Source organism: Dermochelys coriacea, chromosome 8 (genome assembly GCF_009764565.3).
Source record: "Dermochelys coriacea isolate rDerCor1 chromosome 8, rDerCor1.pri.v4, whole genome shotgun sequence".
NCBI lineage: Eukaryota > Metazoa > Chordata > Testudines > Dermochelyidae > Dermochelys > Dermochelys coriacea.
Genome location: NC_050075.1, coordinates 89,508,648 through 89,525,663, shown reverse-complemented (window position 1 = coordinate 89,525,663; position 17,016 = coordinate 89,508,648). Strand labels below are relative to the sequence as shown.

The 17,016-nt window shown below is 41.4% G+C and overlaps 1 protein-coding gene across 4 annotated transcripts in view; it reads left to right on the top strand.

Moving 5' to 3' along the window:
- The window catches only part of SGIP1 (SH3GL interacting endocytic adaptor 1), a 184,889-nt gene that overhangs the window by 9,739 nt on the left and 158,134 nt on the right, over nt 1–17,016 (top strand). For 2 of the 4 annotated variants that reach the window (XM_043490671.1, XM_043490669.1), the window contains exon 2: nt 7,826–7,870. In XM_043490671.1, the coding sequence (XP_043346606.1) occupies nt 7,826–7,870 (45 nt within the window). Of the gene's footprint in view, nt 1–6,630; nt 7,451–7,538; nt 7,564–7,825; nt 7,871–17,016 lie in introns of those variants that run through there. The other 2 variants (XM_038413191.2, XM_043490670.1) reach the window with 2 other exon arrangements.

Genomic DNA, 17,016 nt, shown 5'->3' with positions numbered 1-17,016 from the left:
GTAAATAACAGAAAACGGATTTGATATGGTGTGTTGGTTGCACACAGCATAAGTGAATTAATGAATTATTGCAGTGGTTCTCAGACTTTTGTATTGGTGACCCCTTTCACACAGCAAGCCTCTGAGTGTGACCCCCTCTTATACATTAAAAACACTTTTTTATATATTTAACACCATTATAAATGTTGGAGGCAAAGCAGGGTTTGGGGTGGAGGCTGACAGCACACGACCCCTGCTGTAATAACCTCATGACCCCCTGAGGGGTCCCGACCCCCAGTTTAAGAACCCCTGAACTACTGGCATTTTCTAAACCCTTTTGGAAAAATACAGATACCCATGATGATAAGGTACCCATGGGTAATTTTACTTATGATAATGAGCTCTGATAGTCAGACAACACACATGGCATAATGGGATGGCCTGTCCAGAGGAAAGGTGTTAGGTCACATATGCTGCATACACAGTAAGCTGATGTAACCAGATGAAAGGCCATGAATGCTGGATGCTGACCTGTTTTAGGAAAAGGCCATGTGGGTTTCAGGCACAGTGGGCCAACCTATTTAGGGGAATGGCTGCCGAGGCTAACCTTCTAGCAGCCCTTTTTTTGAATGCTCTCCTCACCTGCTTAAATACCCCGAAAGCCTGTAAAAGTGTTATCTAAGTATGTCCCAGCTGTAGAGGTACACCACCTTGGAATGGACATGGATACAGAACAGCTATCAAACCACATGCAAGGCTATTCTTACCTGCTCACATGGTGTATTGCCCGTGGCCTTTTTTTTTCTTTTTTTTAAAAGAACACTTCCAAGTTCAAAGCCAATCTTTGACATTTCCTTCTCACCCTTCCTCATATTTAACTGGCTGCCTTAATTGCTTTCCCATTTTAATTATTATATAGAACCAAAAAACATTAAATAAAGCAGCTGGGGTAACTTTAGACAGCACCGAACTCCTGTAGCATTTCCAAAGGCAGCATCAGCGGAAGCTAGGCTACAGATACTGTAAGAAATGAGATGCGAGAGCCATAAGCTCTTCAGGGCAGGGACAGTGTCTTTTTGTATGTCCCTTTACAGTGTCTAATGAAATGGGATCTCAACTCAGATTGGGGTCTTTGGATGCTGGTGCAGTATAAGTTCAGTATTATTTAATATGCATGTTATGATTGTGTACTTGTTATGCTTTCATAAAATGCAGTGCTCAATAGTTCCCAATTATCAGCGCTGTAGTATTTTCCTGTGATACACTGGGCTATGATCAGAATGTCTTTGTATGGGAGTCTAAAGCTCACAACCTCCTAAAAGATTTTGGTTACTCTACCCCTCTCCATTTGTTCATTTAAAGCATGTCTATCCTGCAATAAAAGATCCGTCACATGCTCTGGCTGGCCTGGGTCAGCTGACTCAGCTTCACAGGGCTCAGGATGCAGGGGCTAAAATTGTGGTGTAGACATTTGAGATCGGATTGGAGCCTGGACTTTGAGACCTAGTGAGGGGTCTGTGTCTCAGAACCCAGTTCCAGCCCAAACCCAAACGGCTACACTGCAATTTTTAGCCCCACAGCCCGAGTCAATTGACCCAGGCTTTGAGACTTGGTGTTGCAGGGTTTTGTGTTTTTTTTTTTTTTACTGCAGTGTAGATGTACCATTTCTATGCCTCTGAAAAACTAACTTCAACGTGGGTGTTTCTGCAGCCACATGTGTTGCCAGTAACCACAAGTGTGTACTCCATAATGATGACAAATGATGCTTGAAGTGCTGCAGTGATGGGCAAACTATGCATAATCTGTTCATCCCAAGAAGCACTTGTGATGCTCTTAAATGCTCAGATATCTTTCTAGTAGAATCATAGGTTTATAAAAGCAGCTGTGCCTTTGAATTGAAAAGAGAATAATATGGGCACATTTAACAGGGGGCAAGAGAATGACAAGTGCAGTGTGACATGTTTACCAGAACCTAAAATATAAATGGATTTTCAAAAGCTGGCCAGACTCCTTTCCTTTCCTGAGCCCTTGGTGATGATACCGTCCACTTAAGAAGTGTGGTGAATTTGTGTGGATTGTAGGAATTCATACTGAAGGTTAAACAATCAGTCTGTTAAGTAATCCCCAACCCTACGTACCTGAAAGATTTCTGACAACGATGTGTGTTGACTTGAGTCCTAATATGGTGTACATTGTGGAAGAGTCTAGACTCTTTCCTGTGAAAAGTAAAGACCCATTTCCTCAGCTTTTCTGATTAGGGTACATTGGCAGGGGAAGTAGGCGTTGGTGACCAAGTTCTTGAAGCTATGTGGGTGGAAGTGTCTTTCTTCCATATTTTTGTTATTTTGGAGACTGGTATTTGTAAAATTAGTACTACTCAGGCAGGGGTGCTGGAACAATTTGTATCGTTGGTGTGCTGAGAGGTACTGTAAACCCTGAATATGATGGAAACCACTTAAAGCCAGAGGGTGCGGTAGCATCCCTAGTTCTAGCACCTATGTTCTTAGGAATGGAGAAATGGTGCTGGTGCTGCACCTGAATCCAGCTCCCTCAAAGATGACAGCAACCAGAATTCCCTGTGGGGCAGAGGGTATAACTTCAGTACAAACTGGTGAGCCCTGTGAAAGTTTTGTTTAACTGGGGTTCATGTGGACATTTTCTATGCCATCCTCTTTTCTTCCTTTGAAGCATGAGTTCCAACAAATTCAAAATGAAACAATCAAAATTGCTGAGTCAAGCCAGGCTTTGACACTTGATCATAAACCAGCCAAGTTCATGCAAAAACATATGCAAACACTTTGATAAACTTCATTTGAGTTGGTAACAAAACCTGAAAGTGGGTGAACCTGATGTGAGGTTTGGGTTTGGTTGTCAATGTTTCATACAGCCATAGCGCTGAGTGACTCTCTCTGTTCCTGGCGCTGGGTACCCATCATAGAATATCAGGGTTAGAAGGGACCTCAGGAGGTCATCTAGTCCAACCCCCTGCTCAAAGCAGGACCAATCCCCAACTAAATCATCCCAGCCAGGGCTTTGTCAAGTCTGACTTCAAAAACCTCTAAGGAAGGAGATTCCACCACCTCTCTGGGTAACCCATTCCAGTGCTTCACCACCCTCCTAGTGAAAAAGTTTTTCCTAATATCCAACCTAAACCTCCCTCACTGCAACTTGAGACTATTACTCCTTGTTCTGTCATCTACTACCACTGACAACAGTCTAGATCCATCCTCTTTGGAACCCCTTTCAGGTAGTTGAAAGCAGCTATTAAATCCCCCCTCATTCTTCTCTTCCACAGACTAAACAATCCCAGTTCCCTCAGTCTCTCCTCATAAGTCATGTGCTCCATTGGATGCTTTCCAATTTTTCCACATCCTTCTTGTAGCGTGGAGCCCAAAACTGGAGACAGTACTCCAGATGAGGCCTCACCAATGCTGAATAGAGGGGAACGATCACATCCCTTGATCTGCTGGCAATTCTCCTACTTATACAGCCCAAAATGCCATTAGCCTTTTTGGCAACAAGGGCACACTGTTGACTCGTATCTAGCTTCTTGACCACTGTAACCCCTAGGTCCTTTTCTGCAGAACTGCTGCCTAGCCACTCAGTTCCTAGTCTGTAGCAGTGCATGGGATTCTTCTGTCCTAAGTGCAGGACTCTGCACTTTTGGCCCAATCCTCCAATTTGTCTAGGACACTCTGGATCCTGTCCCTACTGTCCAGTTTATCTATCACTTCTCTCAATTTAGTGACATTTGCAAACTTGCTGAGGGTGCAATCCACAACATCCTCCAGATCATTAATGAAGCTATTGAAGAAAACCAGTCCCAGGACCGACCCTTGGGGCACTCTGCTTGATACTGGCTGCCCAACTAGACATGGAGCCATTGATTACTATCCGTTGAGCCCGATGATCTAGCCAGCTTTCTATCCACCTTATAGTCCATTCATCTAACCCATACTTCTTTAATTTGCTGGCAAGAATACTGAGGGAGACCATGTCAAAAGCTTTGCTAAAGTCAAGGAATAACATGTCCACTGCTTTCCGCTCATCCACAGAGCCAGTTATCTCGTCATAGAAAGCAATTAGGTTATTCGGGCATGACTTGCCCTTGGTGAATCCATGCTGACTGTTCCTGATCACTTTCCTCTCCTCTAAGTGCTTCAGAATTGATTCCTTGAGGACCTACTCCATGACTTTTCCAGGGACTGAGGTGAGGCTGACTGGCCTGTAGTTCCCTGGATCCTCCTCCTTTTTCTCTGTTGTCTTTTATTGCCAAGTTTATTCTCTCAACTCTCTGCATATTTTGTATTTACTCTTCATAATATTCTTTAAATGTAGCAGGATTCCTGGAGAAAGTATTAGAAAATGGAGGTTTTAGGTTTATTCCAGGTTGAGTTCATTGTCCAATCAATTCTTTAGACTGAGAGGTTAAAGATTTCTGGGCTTTTACAGAGAATTTGAATTTTGATTTTAGTTTTAAAAAATAATTGATTAAATTTAAATTTTGTAGGTGTTTTGGTGAGTTGATAAAGTAGAAGTGAGTGGCAGGATGGCCTTCCAGTTTGGACACTGGGCTGGGTGCCAGGAGATCTGGGTTCACTACTTTCTTTGCCACAAATTTGCTGTATGACCTTGGGCATACAGAAAATTGAACCAAACTGTAAACCCTGTATATAATGGAAACCACTTCAAGCCAGAGGTGTGGTAACATTCCCAGCACCCCTTGCTGCAGCACCTATATGCTCAGGAATGGGGAAATTAAGTGACATTGTGCAGTCACTTAATCTTTCTGTTTCTCAGTTTCCTTTCTCCTCACCCCACCATCTGTCTTGACTACTTAGATTGTAAGCTTGTGGGGTATACAAATAACTGTGCCACTCCTCTTTCCTTTTAGGTCAATGTTTCCACACTGCTCAGTGGATCACTTGCTGGGAATCTGCAGGTGATAACTCCTTATCTCCATCTGCTACACGGCACTCATAGACAGCTAAATATATTTGGCATTCATAGACCGCTTTCCTAATATCCCTTGAGTTGTGCTGTGGTTGCTGCAGGGTTGTCGTTTGTTTAATGGAAGGGGAATGCTCTCCCTACTAAAGTGTGGTCCACACTGTGGAAAAGTTTTGGGAGCTGCCTCTTTAGGTTTCTGTCTAAGGGTTGGGAGGGCAGCTTTTCTGTCTGTAAAAGTCAAGGAAATTGTCACAAGCTGAGGCAAGTGGAGAGAGGTCCCAAAGCAGGCCATTCAGGTATGCATATAAGAACTGGAAGATCTTTACTGTTATAAACTTTTTTCTTCTGCCTGTTTGTTTTTCATGTGTTTTTTCCCTCCTTTTATAATGAACCCTGTGTTCATTAAATACAAAGGCCCCACCTTGTTGGAGAAATTCTAAAAGAGCAACACAGAACACTTGCACCTACTGGGGCTGCACAGTATCAGGCAGATGGCATGGCCTAGGGGTATCTTGGAGTTGATCAGGCATGCTGAGACTCCCTCTCCCAATCCATCCCTTATTTAAACAACTTTTGGAATTTACAGTCATTGTCCTCTCTTAACCTGAGACACTTAGCCTCAGTCAGCTTATTTAGTTAAGGCCCAGGTTCTGTCCCAAAGATCTTGCATTCTAAGATCTTAATTCTGTAACATGCTTCCTGTGGACAGAACTCTGCACCAGAGCAGATTAATTATGCAACACTGAGGCAAAAATTTTGCCTATCAGTGGAAGGAAATGGCAAATAGTACTGCTCCAGGTGAAGACGTAAGAGATTTCTCCCTTTTCCTGCAGTTGTGGAAATGGCATATTTGGCACTAAGGGTATGTCTTCACTACCTGCCGGATTGGAGGGCAGTGATCGATCCAGCGGGGATCGATTTATCACGTTTAGTCTAGACATGATAAATCGACCCCCCGAGCGCTCTCCCATTGACTCCTGTACTCCAGTGCTGGGAGAGGCGCAGGTGGAGTCAACAGGAGAGTTGCAGCAATCGACTCACCGTAGTGGAGACACCATGGTAAGTCGATCCAAGTACGTCGACTTCAGTTATCAGAGTAGCAGCCGTGTTGGTCTGTATTCGCAAAAAGAAAAGGAGTACTTGTGGCACCTTAGAGACTAACAAATTTTATTTGAGTATAAGCTTTCGTGATCTACAGCTCACTTCATCGGATGCATTTCAGTTATGTTATTCACGTAGCTGAAGTTGCGTAACTTAGATCGATTTCCTCCCTCCTCCCCCCCCCAAGTGTAGACCAGGGCTTAGTGTGGGGGAATTGGAAGCATTTTCTTATTAGCAAAAATTCCTTTTCTTTTTTTGGGGAAGGGGAGCACATACTGTGTCAGATACACATCATTAGGTGTGTCAAGAATATAATCTGTATAGTACCAGTAACATGTCTGATAACTGCTCTACAAGTGTTAAATCTCTCAATCATCTCTTTGAGTGTATGCTTTTTTTTTTTTTTTTTTTTTGGAAAGGTTAAATTCTCTCCTGACCCATCTGACTTGGTTTAAAATTGCATCGCAGAAAACTACTACCGAGACATTAAAGCAATGCACACCATGACCAGAGAAAACCTGTGATAAGGATTGACTGAGATACTGGAGTGATGGGTGCCATAGAAAATCCAGGTAGCTATAAATGGCAGAGAAATTCATGAGAGGTAGCAGTTTGCTTCTCTAACAGAGAATGCTTTCCCAGTTCCCAGTATCAGACTCAAGTGGAATCCTGTAGGAGGACGATTTCAGCATGCTTGGCAGGGGGGGAAGCTTGTTGTTTGAGCATTTCACACACACTACTATAATTAAGAGATGACTCTGATAACTGCTGAAGCTAATACAGGTTGTGCTTCTGTTTTTAGGAGTCGAATACAGGTTGCGCATGCTGAATGGCTGCAATCTGTTGTCCGTAGCTTTGTTTTTTCCCTCCCCTGACCTCACCCCTGAAATTCTCATGCATTTCCAGCTTGATCTGAGAGCCCCACTCCCTTGTGTGGGTCTTTTGTTTCCTCTTTTTAATGGCAATTCCCTGCCCTTTGGCTCCAAGGCTCTTCATGCGAAATAAATTCCAAGGCTATCTTGAAGGCGGTCTGGATGAAATTTCTTCTGCATCATCCTTTTGGGGATAATTGTTTATGATGTGACGTCAGTCCAATTGATTTTCTCTTGAATGGCTGAGAGAGAAGAGGGATCAGCAGACACTAACGTGAAGCAAAGCTACAACCTCTGTTTCAGAGAGATACAGAAACTGACATTCTGAATGCACTGATATTATTAGAATGTAATTGCACTGAATGGAGGGAGCCATACAATGCTAGTAAAATCTGATTATTTATTGAGACTTGATTTTTTTTTTGGCAGTTTTGTTTTATGTGCACATTTCATGGCAGAGCCCTCTCTTAATCTGACAGTGGCTGATAATTAATCTTGTTCACCCAGCTGCTGCAATAGGATTATAAAGAGGGGAAGTGCGTCACAAGGTACAAAAAGGGGTTATGCATTTGGTGAAAGTGTGGGGGAAAATAGGAAACGGGTTCTTGTGTTCTGGAGGGGTATTGTGTCAGGAGATGCAAGCAAGCTACCATGTGATGAGGTACAGAGCTGGAGGGATTGGCTGAGGCGCTGGCAGGCGTGTGAGCCAAGCCAGCTCTCTTTCTCTCCCTTTCTCTTTCAGCATCCTTCTGTGATCCTGTAGGTGATATGGATACAGCAGCATCCATGGCCTGTTTTTTGCCTTAGCATTCTTTTTCATTTTGCTCTGGCTGATGTACAAATCGGGGATCTAAAGCATTTATTTTAAGGACTTACATTAAGCATCTGGTAACTGGAATCGTATTTTCCTGTATTTTTTTCAGGCTCCTTGGAAATTGAGGAATGCAATTCTGCCACCATGATGGAAGGTAGGTTATTTTCTGAGTGTGTCTTGCAGTATTCATAGAGATTTAAACTCATTAATGGAGGGGGCAGTAAAATGTACTGTGTGGGTATGTGTGTGTGTGAAGGAATTTGTATATGTTTCTCCTAAAAACCGTCTGGAAGCTTTTCAGAACTGGCATGTTGCAAATGATGATATAATATACAGCATGTTTAGATTATTGCAGTCAAATTCTCAGTACTGTGTGTGGTGTTCAAGATGTGCACATTTCTATTTAACCTGATCCTCTCAGGATGATAAAACAGAAGCATTCACAATGGTTCATAGTAGTGTAGAAATGTCCTGATCATAAAATAAATGTGAAAATGGGATATTTTGCATTAAACTCATTTGATTAAGTGTTAATTGATCACTTACATGGATATTCACTTTCTGAATTTGACATTGACACAAGGCTGGTAACTGAAAATGTTGCCCAGGCCAGATTCTGTAGGTTTTCTTTAAGATTTATCAGGATAGGATTTTGTTTGCCCACAATCTAGTTTTAAGGGTATGCAGCTGAATTGTTTGAGGGGGACCAAATGCATTTGAACTCAAGGTGATATTTGCCATGAAGTGTCTCTGGATTGAAGATGCAGGTTTTTTAAAATGATTTTGTTTATTTGAGACTCGGAAAGAAATGAAAGGGCTGCAAAGGAAATGTGGCCTACTGGGGCACATAAGATACTTATAGGAATGTCGTAAGGATGCAAATCTGGGCATATATGGCAAAAGCCTCCTGTAGTTTCTTGAACATATTTCAACCTGTCATTTTTTACTCAACCATATAGGAAGCTGTTTTTATGCTTTATTGAGCAAGGTACTAGGAAAAGGAACTATAAAACAATAGAGTAGATAGTTCATGGTCATTAAAATCAGATTCTTCTTAATCACTTTACAGTCCCTTGAATAAAGACAGGAAGGGACCACCTCCGATACTGTAATGTGACCAGGACATATATCGGCAGCTGTACTGAGACTGCAGTTCTTCTGGTTTTCACACCATACAATGGTGTAAAAATACTGCCCTTTCTAAAGATGATGGGCAGGATTTTGAATCTAGAATAGGTTTATCTATAAAGATTACAATCTGCTATGGTACTCATATCGACTATGAAAATAGTTATGCAGTAATCCTGCATATTGAACAAAGATCTTGAGGATTGATTTTTAAATATTTACTTTGAAATTTACAGAAATTGGATGGTATAGTGCAAATTGATTTGCACATAATAATTTTGTTCCGTAACTTTTTGGGGGGTATTTAGCTATTAAAAGAATTAAGGTTATTGCTGTCTGATTCTTTAACTTTAAAATATAGATACAAACTACTATCGGGTATAATTTTCAAAAAAATAGTCTTTAATGGCTTGAGGCTCAAATTCTTTCCATTAATTCTAATTCATCAATGGGTTGTTGGGGTTTTTGTTTGTGTTTTTGGGGGGTGGGGGGGAAGAGGTGTTTGGTAGCGAGACACTTAGGCTGTTGCAGGATTGAAAGAAACAAAATTGGCCCCGTTCAGCACTGGTTCTCCACTTATGAGGTAACTCCCTTCTCTTTGTGTGTCAGTATATTTGTCTGCATCTGTAATTTTCACTCCATACATCTGAAGAAGTGGGGTTTTTACCCACGAAATCTTATGCTCAGAAAAATCAGTTAGTCTTTAAGGTGCCATCGGACTCCGTGTAGTTTAAATTTAGATCATTTGCTGTTTACAACATATGTATTTCACAAAAGTGTGGCTTAATTTCAAGAAGAATTCATAGAAATAAATGGAAGTTTTACTACTTTTACTACTTTCAGAGATTCATAGATATTAAGGTCAGAAGGGACCATTATGATAATCTATTCTAACTTCCTGCACAATGCAGGCCACCGAATCTCACCCACCCACTCCTGCAGTAAACCTCTCACCTATGTCTGAGCTATTGAGGTCCTCAAATCATGGTTTAAAGACTTTCCTTGTACTGTTTAGCAAATCTCGTGATTGTCTTTTCCCCGCTGGCTATTTATCTAGTGAATTATATGGTTGAAGTGTGTTCTCTGGAGATGATATACTAATGTAACCCTTTGATTCCCCTTGCAGTGTAGTCTACTGTGTCATCACAGACTGTCAGTTTGGTCCATTCTGATAAGCTTATCAACGTGCTGCCTAAACTAAAGTGAGGAATTAAACGAAGGCTTGTATTGAGTTTTATGGACGGCATTAGTATGGATTTAAAAGATGCATCCTACACAGGTTGCTACGTTGTGCCTTACAGAGTAAAGAGAAATTAAACTGTAAATATTAAAAAAACTTTTGATTCTATTGAAAAAAGAAAATAACCTTTTATAAAACATTTCTGCATTTTTTAAAAAAAAAGGAATTAAAAAATACAGGTTTCCTATGTTGGATGTTTGTGACTCCTTACCAGATTGGTTTCAGAGTAGCAGCCGTGTTAGTCTGTATTTGCAAAAAGAAAAGGAGTACTTGTGGCACCTTAGAGACGAACAAATCTATTTGATGCATCCGATGAAGTGAGCTATAGCTCACGAAAGCTTATGCTCAAATAAATTTGTTAGTCTCTAAGGTGCCACAAGTACTCCTTATGAGATTGCTTATTGTGTTTTTCAATTATCTTAATGCTTCATAGACTCAAGAAAGGAAGCAAGACAATAGAATTAGTGGATAAAGCATTAACAAGTTTGATTAATTTTTAATAGTTTAAAACAAGAGTTCTGTTTAAGGACTACAACAACAATACAATCAACACCTAATTCTGAAGACCATCATGTTGCAGACTCATGTCTTGGTACCAGAACATTCTTAAAGTGTCACTCTCCGGTGAAACTTGGCCTGAAATTTAGGTTTTATAAAAACCTACAACCAAGCTGTTTCCTTAAACTAGAACTTTTAAAAAAGGTCTCTTAAGTCCTCTGCAGTGTTTGTCACCATGACATTGAGATTCAAGTTCTCAGACACTAGCACAGTAAGAGAAGTTAACTAGAAAGAAAAGTGAAATTTAATGATCTATTTTCATTATCCAAGGTGGGAAAGGGGCCGAGAATGAATGTGAGTCACTACTAGCTAATAGCCCCTAGATTTAAACATCTGGGAGCCTAATATTCTTGATGGATGTTCCTGGGTGGATGTTTTCCTCTACCAGTAAGATAGAACCTAATTCTATTGACCTTCTTTAATACAGTTTTTCAGACTCCTCTTCTGACCCTTGAGTGGGTGGCTTGCTGGATTTTTTTTTTTTTAAACAGGCAAAAGTTGTATTTCTATATTTTTAAATAATTTATTAAATTCTTGTGTGTGTGCCTGACATGTAATAAGGTACATTTGCTATATCTAAAAATACCTGAGGAAAGGCACGTATATTTCATAGTATGCTTAAAAATCATAATGAGCATCTTAAAAAGCAGCCAAAAAAATCCCAACATGGTAGCTGCCTTCAGAGAACAGTGGATTCTGAACATATGCCATAGAATGTCTAGGATAAAAGAAGTAAATCGGACTGAAGAGCTCATTGTGGCTCAAAAGCTTGTCTCGCTCACCCACAGAATTTCCAATAAAAGATATTACCTCACCCATCTTGTGTCTCTAATACCTTGGGACCTACACGGCTACAAATACGCTGCATACAGAAGTAAATCAGTCTTGAATTTCACAATAATTAATCATAGATTCATAGGATGGAAGGGACCTTGAGAGGTCATCTAGTCCAGTCCCCTGCACTCATGGCAGGACTAAGTATTATCTAGACCATCCCTGATAGGTGTTTGTCTAACCTGCTCTTAAAAATCTCCAATGATAGAGATTCCACAACCTCCTTAGGCAATTTATTCCAGTGCTTAACCACCCTGACAGTAAAGAAGTGCATACTATATTGTTTAACTTGTATATTGCCTTAGTGCCTACTGGAGGCCAACCAGGCACTGTAAAAACATGTAGGAAAGGACAGTCTCTTTCTCAAAGAGCATATAATCTCCTGTAGTTTTAAAATGTTGAGGGAAAACACACCTGTAACAGAATTATATCATGCGACACAACTAGGTCTTGTATTCAAATGACTAAAAAACAGGTATGAAATTCCAGCTTCTCATCAATGGTATAATGGCTTGTTCTAGAGATTTGGATCTTCACACTGAGTTGTCAAGTAATTCTGGGCCTGATCCTGTAACCCTTACTCAAATAATCTGATTAGATGGCATAACAGAGGTAAATTGTGTGCTCCCTTTTCTCCTAATACAAGAACAAGGGACCATTCAATACAATTGAAAGGCAGTGAATTAAAAACTGATAGAAGGAAGTATCTTTATACAAAACAGAATTAACCCGTGGAATTCTCTGCCACAAGATATTATTGAAGCTAATAGCTCAGTAGGGTTCCAGAAGGATTAGGCATTTATATGGCTAATGAACACATCCACAGTTACATTAGACTGGATAATATTTTTTTTATAAGGGATAGAAAACTTCATTCTTAGGAGCTGGTTTATTCCTTGATCTGCAGCGATCTAGCGAAAGACTTCCCCTCTGGACATGTTGTTCCATAATTGTCTACTACAGACTTTCTTGCACCTTCCTGAGGCGTCTGCCACTGGCCACGGTCAGAAATAAAATAACTAGAGTAGATGGATGGATCCAGTATTGCAAATCCATTGTTCCATTGACTTCAATGTGTTGCATTGAACTCTATTACTGTCATGCTGAATATACAGAATTAGGACTACAGGTAATTGGTAGTGGTTAGTAAAGTCTCCCCTTACCAAAAGGAGAAGCAAGAATGATGCTTTCACTATATTCTTAGACATTGATGCTTTATTGTTCCATACATGAATTTCTCAATACTAGCAATCCTAAGGGTTCTTACATGGAAGGGGTTTTTTGTGCGTTTTTTTGTCTTGTGTAGTTTTCTGAGCACAGCCACTGGTAGGTTTGGGATGATGATTGATGGAACAAGTTCACTTGTAGTTATGCATAGTAAGATATAAAAGGAATTTTTCTAGCTTGCTAGTGCACAATTGATAGGACTGCAGTATCGGTCTCTAAAATTACTATTAAATATGTATTTATGAAATGTTATATACTAACAAAACATAGAGTGCCGAATGTAGCCTCAAACAAACCAAAAGATCCTTCACCCCTTGATTATGGGAATGTTTGGAAGCGGATCTATATCCGGAATTCGTTTCATGCTCATTCATAATAGCATTGAAAAACAATTATGTTCATAACTATTATATCTGTATTTTAGCACCTTACTGTTGATACAGAATATTGTATGTTACTCCTAGGTCTTCTACCAAGATATTAGAGAATCACACTATACTTTTAGGGTTATGCATTCCAAGCAAAATCTTTGTTCCATGTTAATGTGACATTGAATCTGTGTGACCTCTCTAAACTACTGTTGGGTTTTTGTAGATGTACTGGCTGTTTAAAACAGCCTTGTAAACAATATTAACATTTTTACTGCTTGTGAGCATGTGGTCTATGTTGTTTCCCAAATGGTTTGATCAGTCACTATTCAAATTAATAATTAACCATCGTCTGCAATTGATGATTTGGTCCATCTTCTGTCCTTTTGGAAGGGATGGTTAAGAGATGTATTGTTTTCACTTCCATGCAATGAAGATGCTCCATTTCTAGGTAGATACATACCTACATTTCAAGTTGGCGTGGTATGGCTCTTTTAGTCATTGCATCCCTAGGGTCAACTATGTTCAACAAAATATATCCAGGTTGGTCTCCAACACAACAGACAAACTAGATTAAATAAACCTGAGATTGATTGATTGATTGATTATTTAATCTCCAATCTGAATCGGAGCATCCCCATTTTGGGATGTTTTGAGTGAGTCTGATATTAAGAGGCACTAGGCTTGAGCCAGGCATTTGGTGTGAGGGGATGGCTAGTTGTAATATTCTGTATCAGGTCCAACTATGTACAGTCTTGGGGAAATAATTTCCCTAAATAAAATAATTCTGCTTCTAGGGGTTACCCAAGTGAAGTAAACTGATTTTCCCATAGACTGTAAGGAAAAGGAAAAGCAAACTTGTGGGTCCTCTCTTACATAGATAGTTGAATCCTTTTACTGTGTTTTCTGTTCCTCTCCAAATCAAAGTATTGACCCTTCTAGCTAGACCAGTAGCTTGGCAGATAGTCAACCTACTATGGTAGGGGGAACACATTGATTCATAAGCAGCATTATTCACCACATTGGCAGAGAATGTGAGCTGCTTTTGACGTGGGACAGAGCAGTTCTGTTTGGATCCTCATTTCCACTCTTCCCTCCAGCCCCCATGCATGCACACCATTGGCCTTCGCTGCAAGGATAGTGTAGTGCATGTAACTCATGGTGAAATGGATGATTTGGCTACAGAGTCACGAAGAACCCTCGGATAGCTTTTAAATACCACAAGCCCTGTCAGAATACATAACTGAGACCCTGATTTTCTAAGTGTTGCCCACCTGCAACTCCCCTTCACTTCATTGGAAGCAGCTAATCCCCAGCATTTCTGGAGATCACGGGCAAGGTGGTCACACACAATTAATGAACGCTTCTGAAAACATTTGGCCTTAAGTTGTGTGACTGTTACAGTTCTGCTGTCACTTACAGTTTTTTAGTCTATGTGCATAAAATCTTCCTGGTGGGTCTAGGGCAGGGGTGGGCAACGTTTTGGTCCGAGGACCACATATAAGTATGGAAATTGTATGGCGGGCCATGAATACTCATGAAATTGGGGGTTGGGGTGCAGGAGGAGGTGAAGGCTTTGGAGTGGGGCTAGAAACAAGGAGTTCAGGATGTGGGAGAGGGCTCTGGACTGGGCCAGGGGGTTGGCATGTGGGGTGCAGGCTCTGGGGTGGGGCTGGGGATGAGGGGTTGGGAGTGCAGGACCGTGGTCTGGGCTGGGACCAAGGGGCTCAGAGGGTAGGAGTGGGATCAGGGCTAGGGCAGGGGGTTGGGTGCAGGAGAGGGTCAGGAGTGCAGGCTCCAGGTGGTCTTACCTCAAGCAGCTCCCAGAAGCAGCGGCATGTCCCCCCTCCAGCTCCTACGTGGAAGTGCAGCCAGGGAGCTCTGTGCATTGCTCTGTCCGCAGGCACCACCCCTGCAGCTCTCATTGGCCGGGAACCCCGGCCAATGGGAGCTGCATGGACAGCATTTGGGGTGAGGGCAGTGTGCGGCACCCCCTGGCTGCCCCAAGCGTAGGAGCTGGAGGCGGGACATGCTGCTGCTTCCAGGAGCCACGTCGAGCGGGTCAAGCTCCTGACCCTGTTTCCCAGTGAAAGCTCGAAGACCGGATTAAAATGTCTGAAGGGCCAGATGTGGACCCTGGGCCGTAGTTTGCCCACCCCAGTCTAGGGTTATCTTCTCCCCAGCAAAACATTATATTTGTTATATTTCAAAGGCTTCAGAAGAACCTTCATGAGGTAGGGATTAAAGTAGGTCTGGGCAGGTATGGGCTCACCGGAGAACAGGGGGATAACTTCCAGGACAGGAGGAGAAATTCATCCCCAATTTTAACCCTGTTAATTCTGCAGCTACTTTGACATTTATCATTTTTCAGATAGGTGAATGTATAATAATAAATCTGACTGTTAAAAAATATCAAACAGTGGGTCAAAATGGATCTGGGACTGGCAGTTCAGGAAAGGTACATCTCTTTCTGGTTAAATTCGGTATTTGTGCCAACATGCTGCCAATTTATGATGATTGATGGTTGATGATTTAATGATTTAAACCCAAAAATATTAAGACAGCAAAATCTCTTCAGTATGCGTTGCACCTAAAGAATGGATATGGTGACAGAAGCAAGTGTAATGCAGCAAAATCCATTGTTTGTTCTTCAGGCAAGACAGCATTGTGCAAAGCGAAGGTAATGCAGCTGAAAGTACGTAGTCCAAATGGATAGTATCTCTCTTTTAGTGTATTCTCTTTCCAGCCAAAATGGGGCTGTTACCAGTAATGGGCTGGCAAAAGCTGAAGAACCGGTTCCTTCAGTCGCTCCAGGTCTTCGGCGGCACTGAAGGACCCGCTGCCAAAGTGCCGCCAAAGATGCGGAGCAAGTGAAGGACCTGCCGCCAAAGTTCCAGAGCGCCACCGGGAGAGTAAAAATTAAAAAGGGATTCTCAAGGGGAGCCTTCCCAGCTGAGAGCTCAGGCAGGCCAAAGTGTGCCCACCTCTTCAGCAGGTTCTAAACCGGATTCAAAATTTAATAACCAGTTCGCGCGAACTGGTGCGAACCGGCTCCAGCTCACCACTGGCTGCTACCATATCTTTATTTTCTATCCTTTGTACAGCATGTCGTATGTTGTTAATTTTAACCATCAATCGCCAATTTTAAAGGCTTTGTGCCCTTCTAAAGCCTGAGGGGTTGACTACTGTTAGAGGTTGGGTAATGGACTTGATTGTCCACTTTTGAGCTATGTCCTTATATAAAACTGAGACTGGCCTAGACTATACTTGATTCTATTCACAGCCAAATAAGATGGAAACAGTATGACTAATAAATTCATTTGCGGGGAACTACATTCTTTATAATAGCATTCAACATCATAGTATCTGAGCAGCTCAAATACACTGATGAATCTAGTCTCTCAATACTCCTTTTGTGAAGTAGTAAAGTTTTTAGTACCATTTCATCATTGGGGAACTGAAGCACAGAGATTGTGACTAACTCAAAATTACACGGGATGCTTGTGGCAGAGTCAGGAATTGAACTAGGATTGCCTGAGTCCCAGACCAGTGCCTTTACCCTATCCAAGACTAGCTTCCTGAATGCTTACAGCTAATTTAAAAATGAAAATGACCACTGATTTTGTATTCCCACATTTTAGTATTCCTGACTTGAGTTTCAGATGTTCTGAGCCTTATTGGCTCCCATCAATTTTAGCTGGCGTTGTGGGGCTTAACACTTCTGAAGATCAGGTCCAGAGTATTTTAAATTAGATGCCCATAAATTGGCATCCCCAAAATTAGTGGCCCTCTTGAAAATGTTGCCCTTTCATGGATTAGATGAAAATCCAGATATAGGACTTCCCATGTCATTTCAACACTCTGGCCAACTTAATCTGAAAGCCAGATAGAATAATTTGGTCTTGTTTCCTTCTTTGAATTTCCTCTCTGCACCGTTATCTGCCT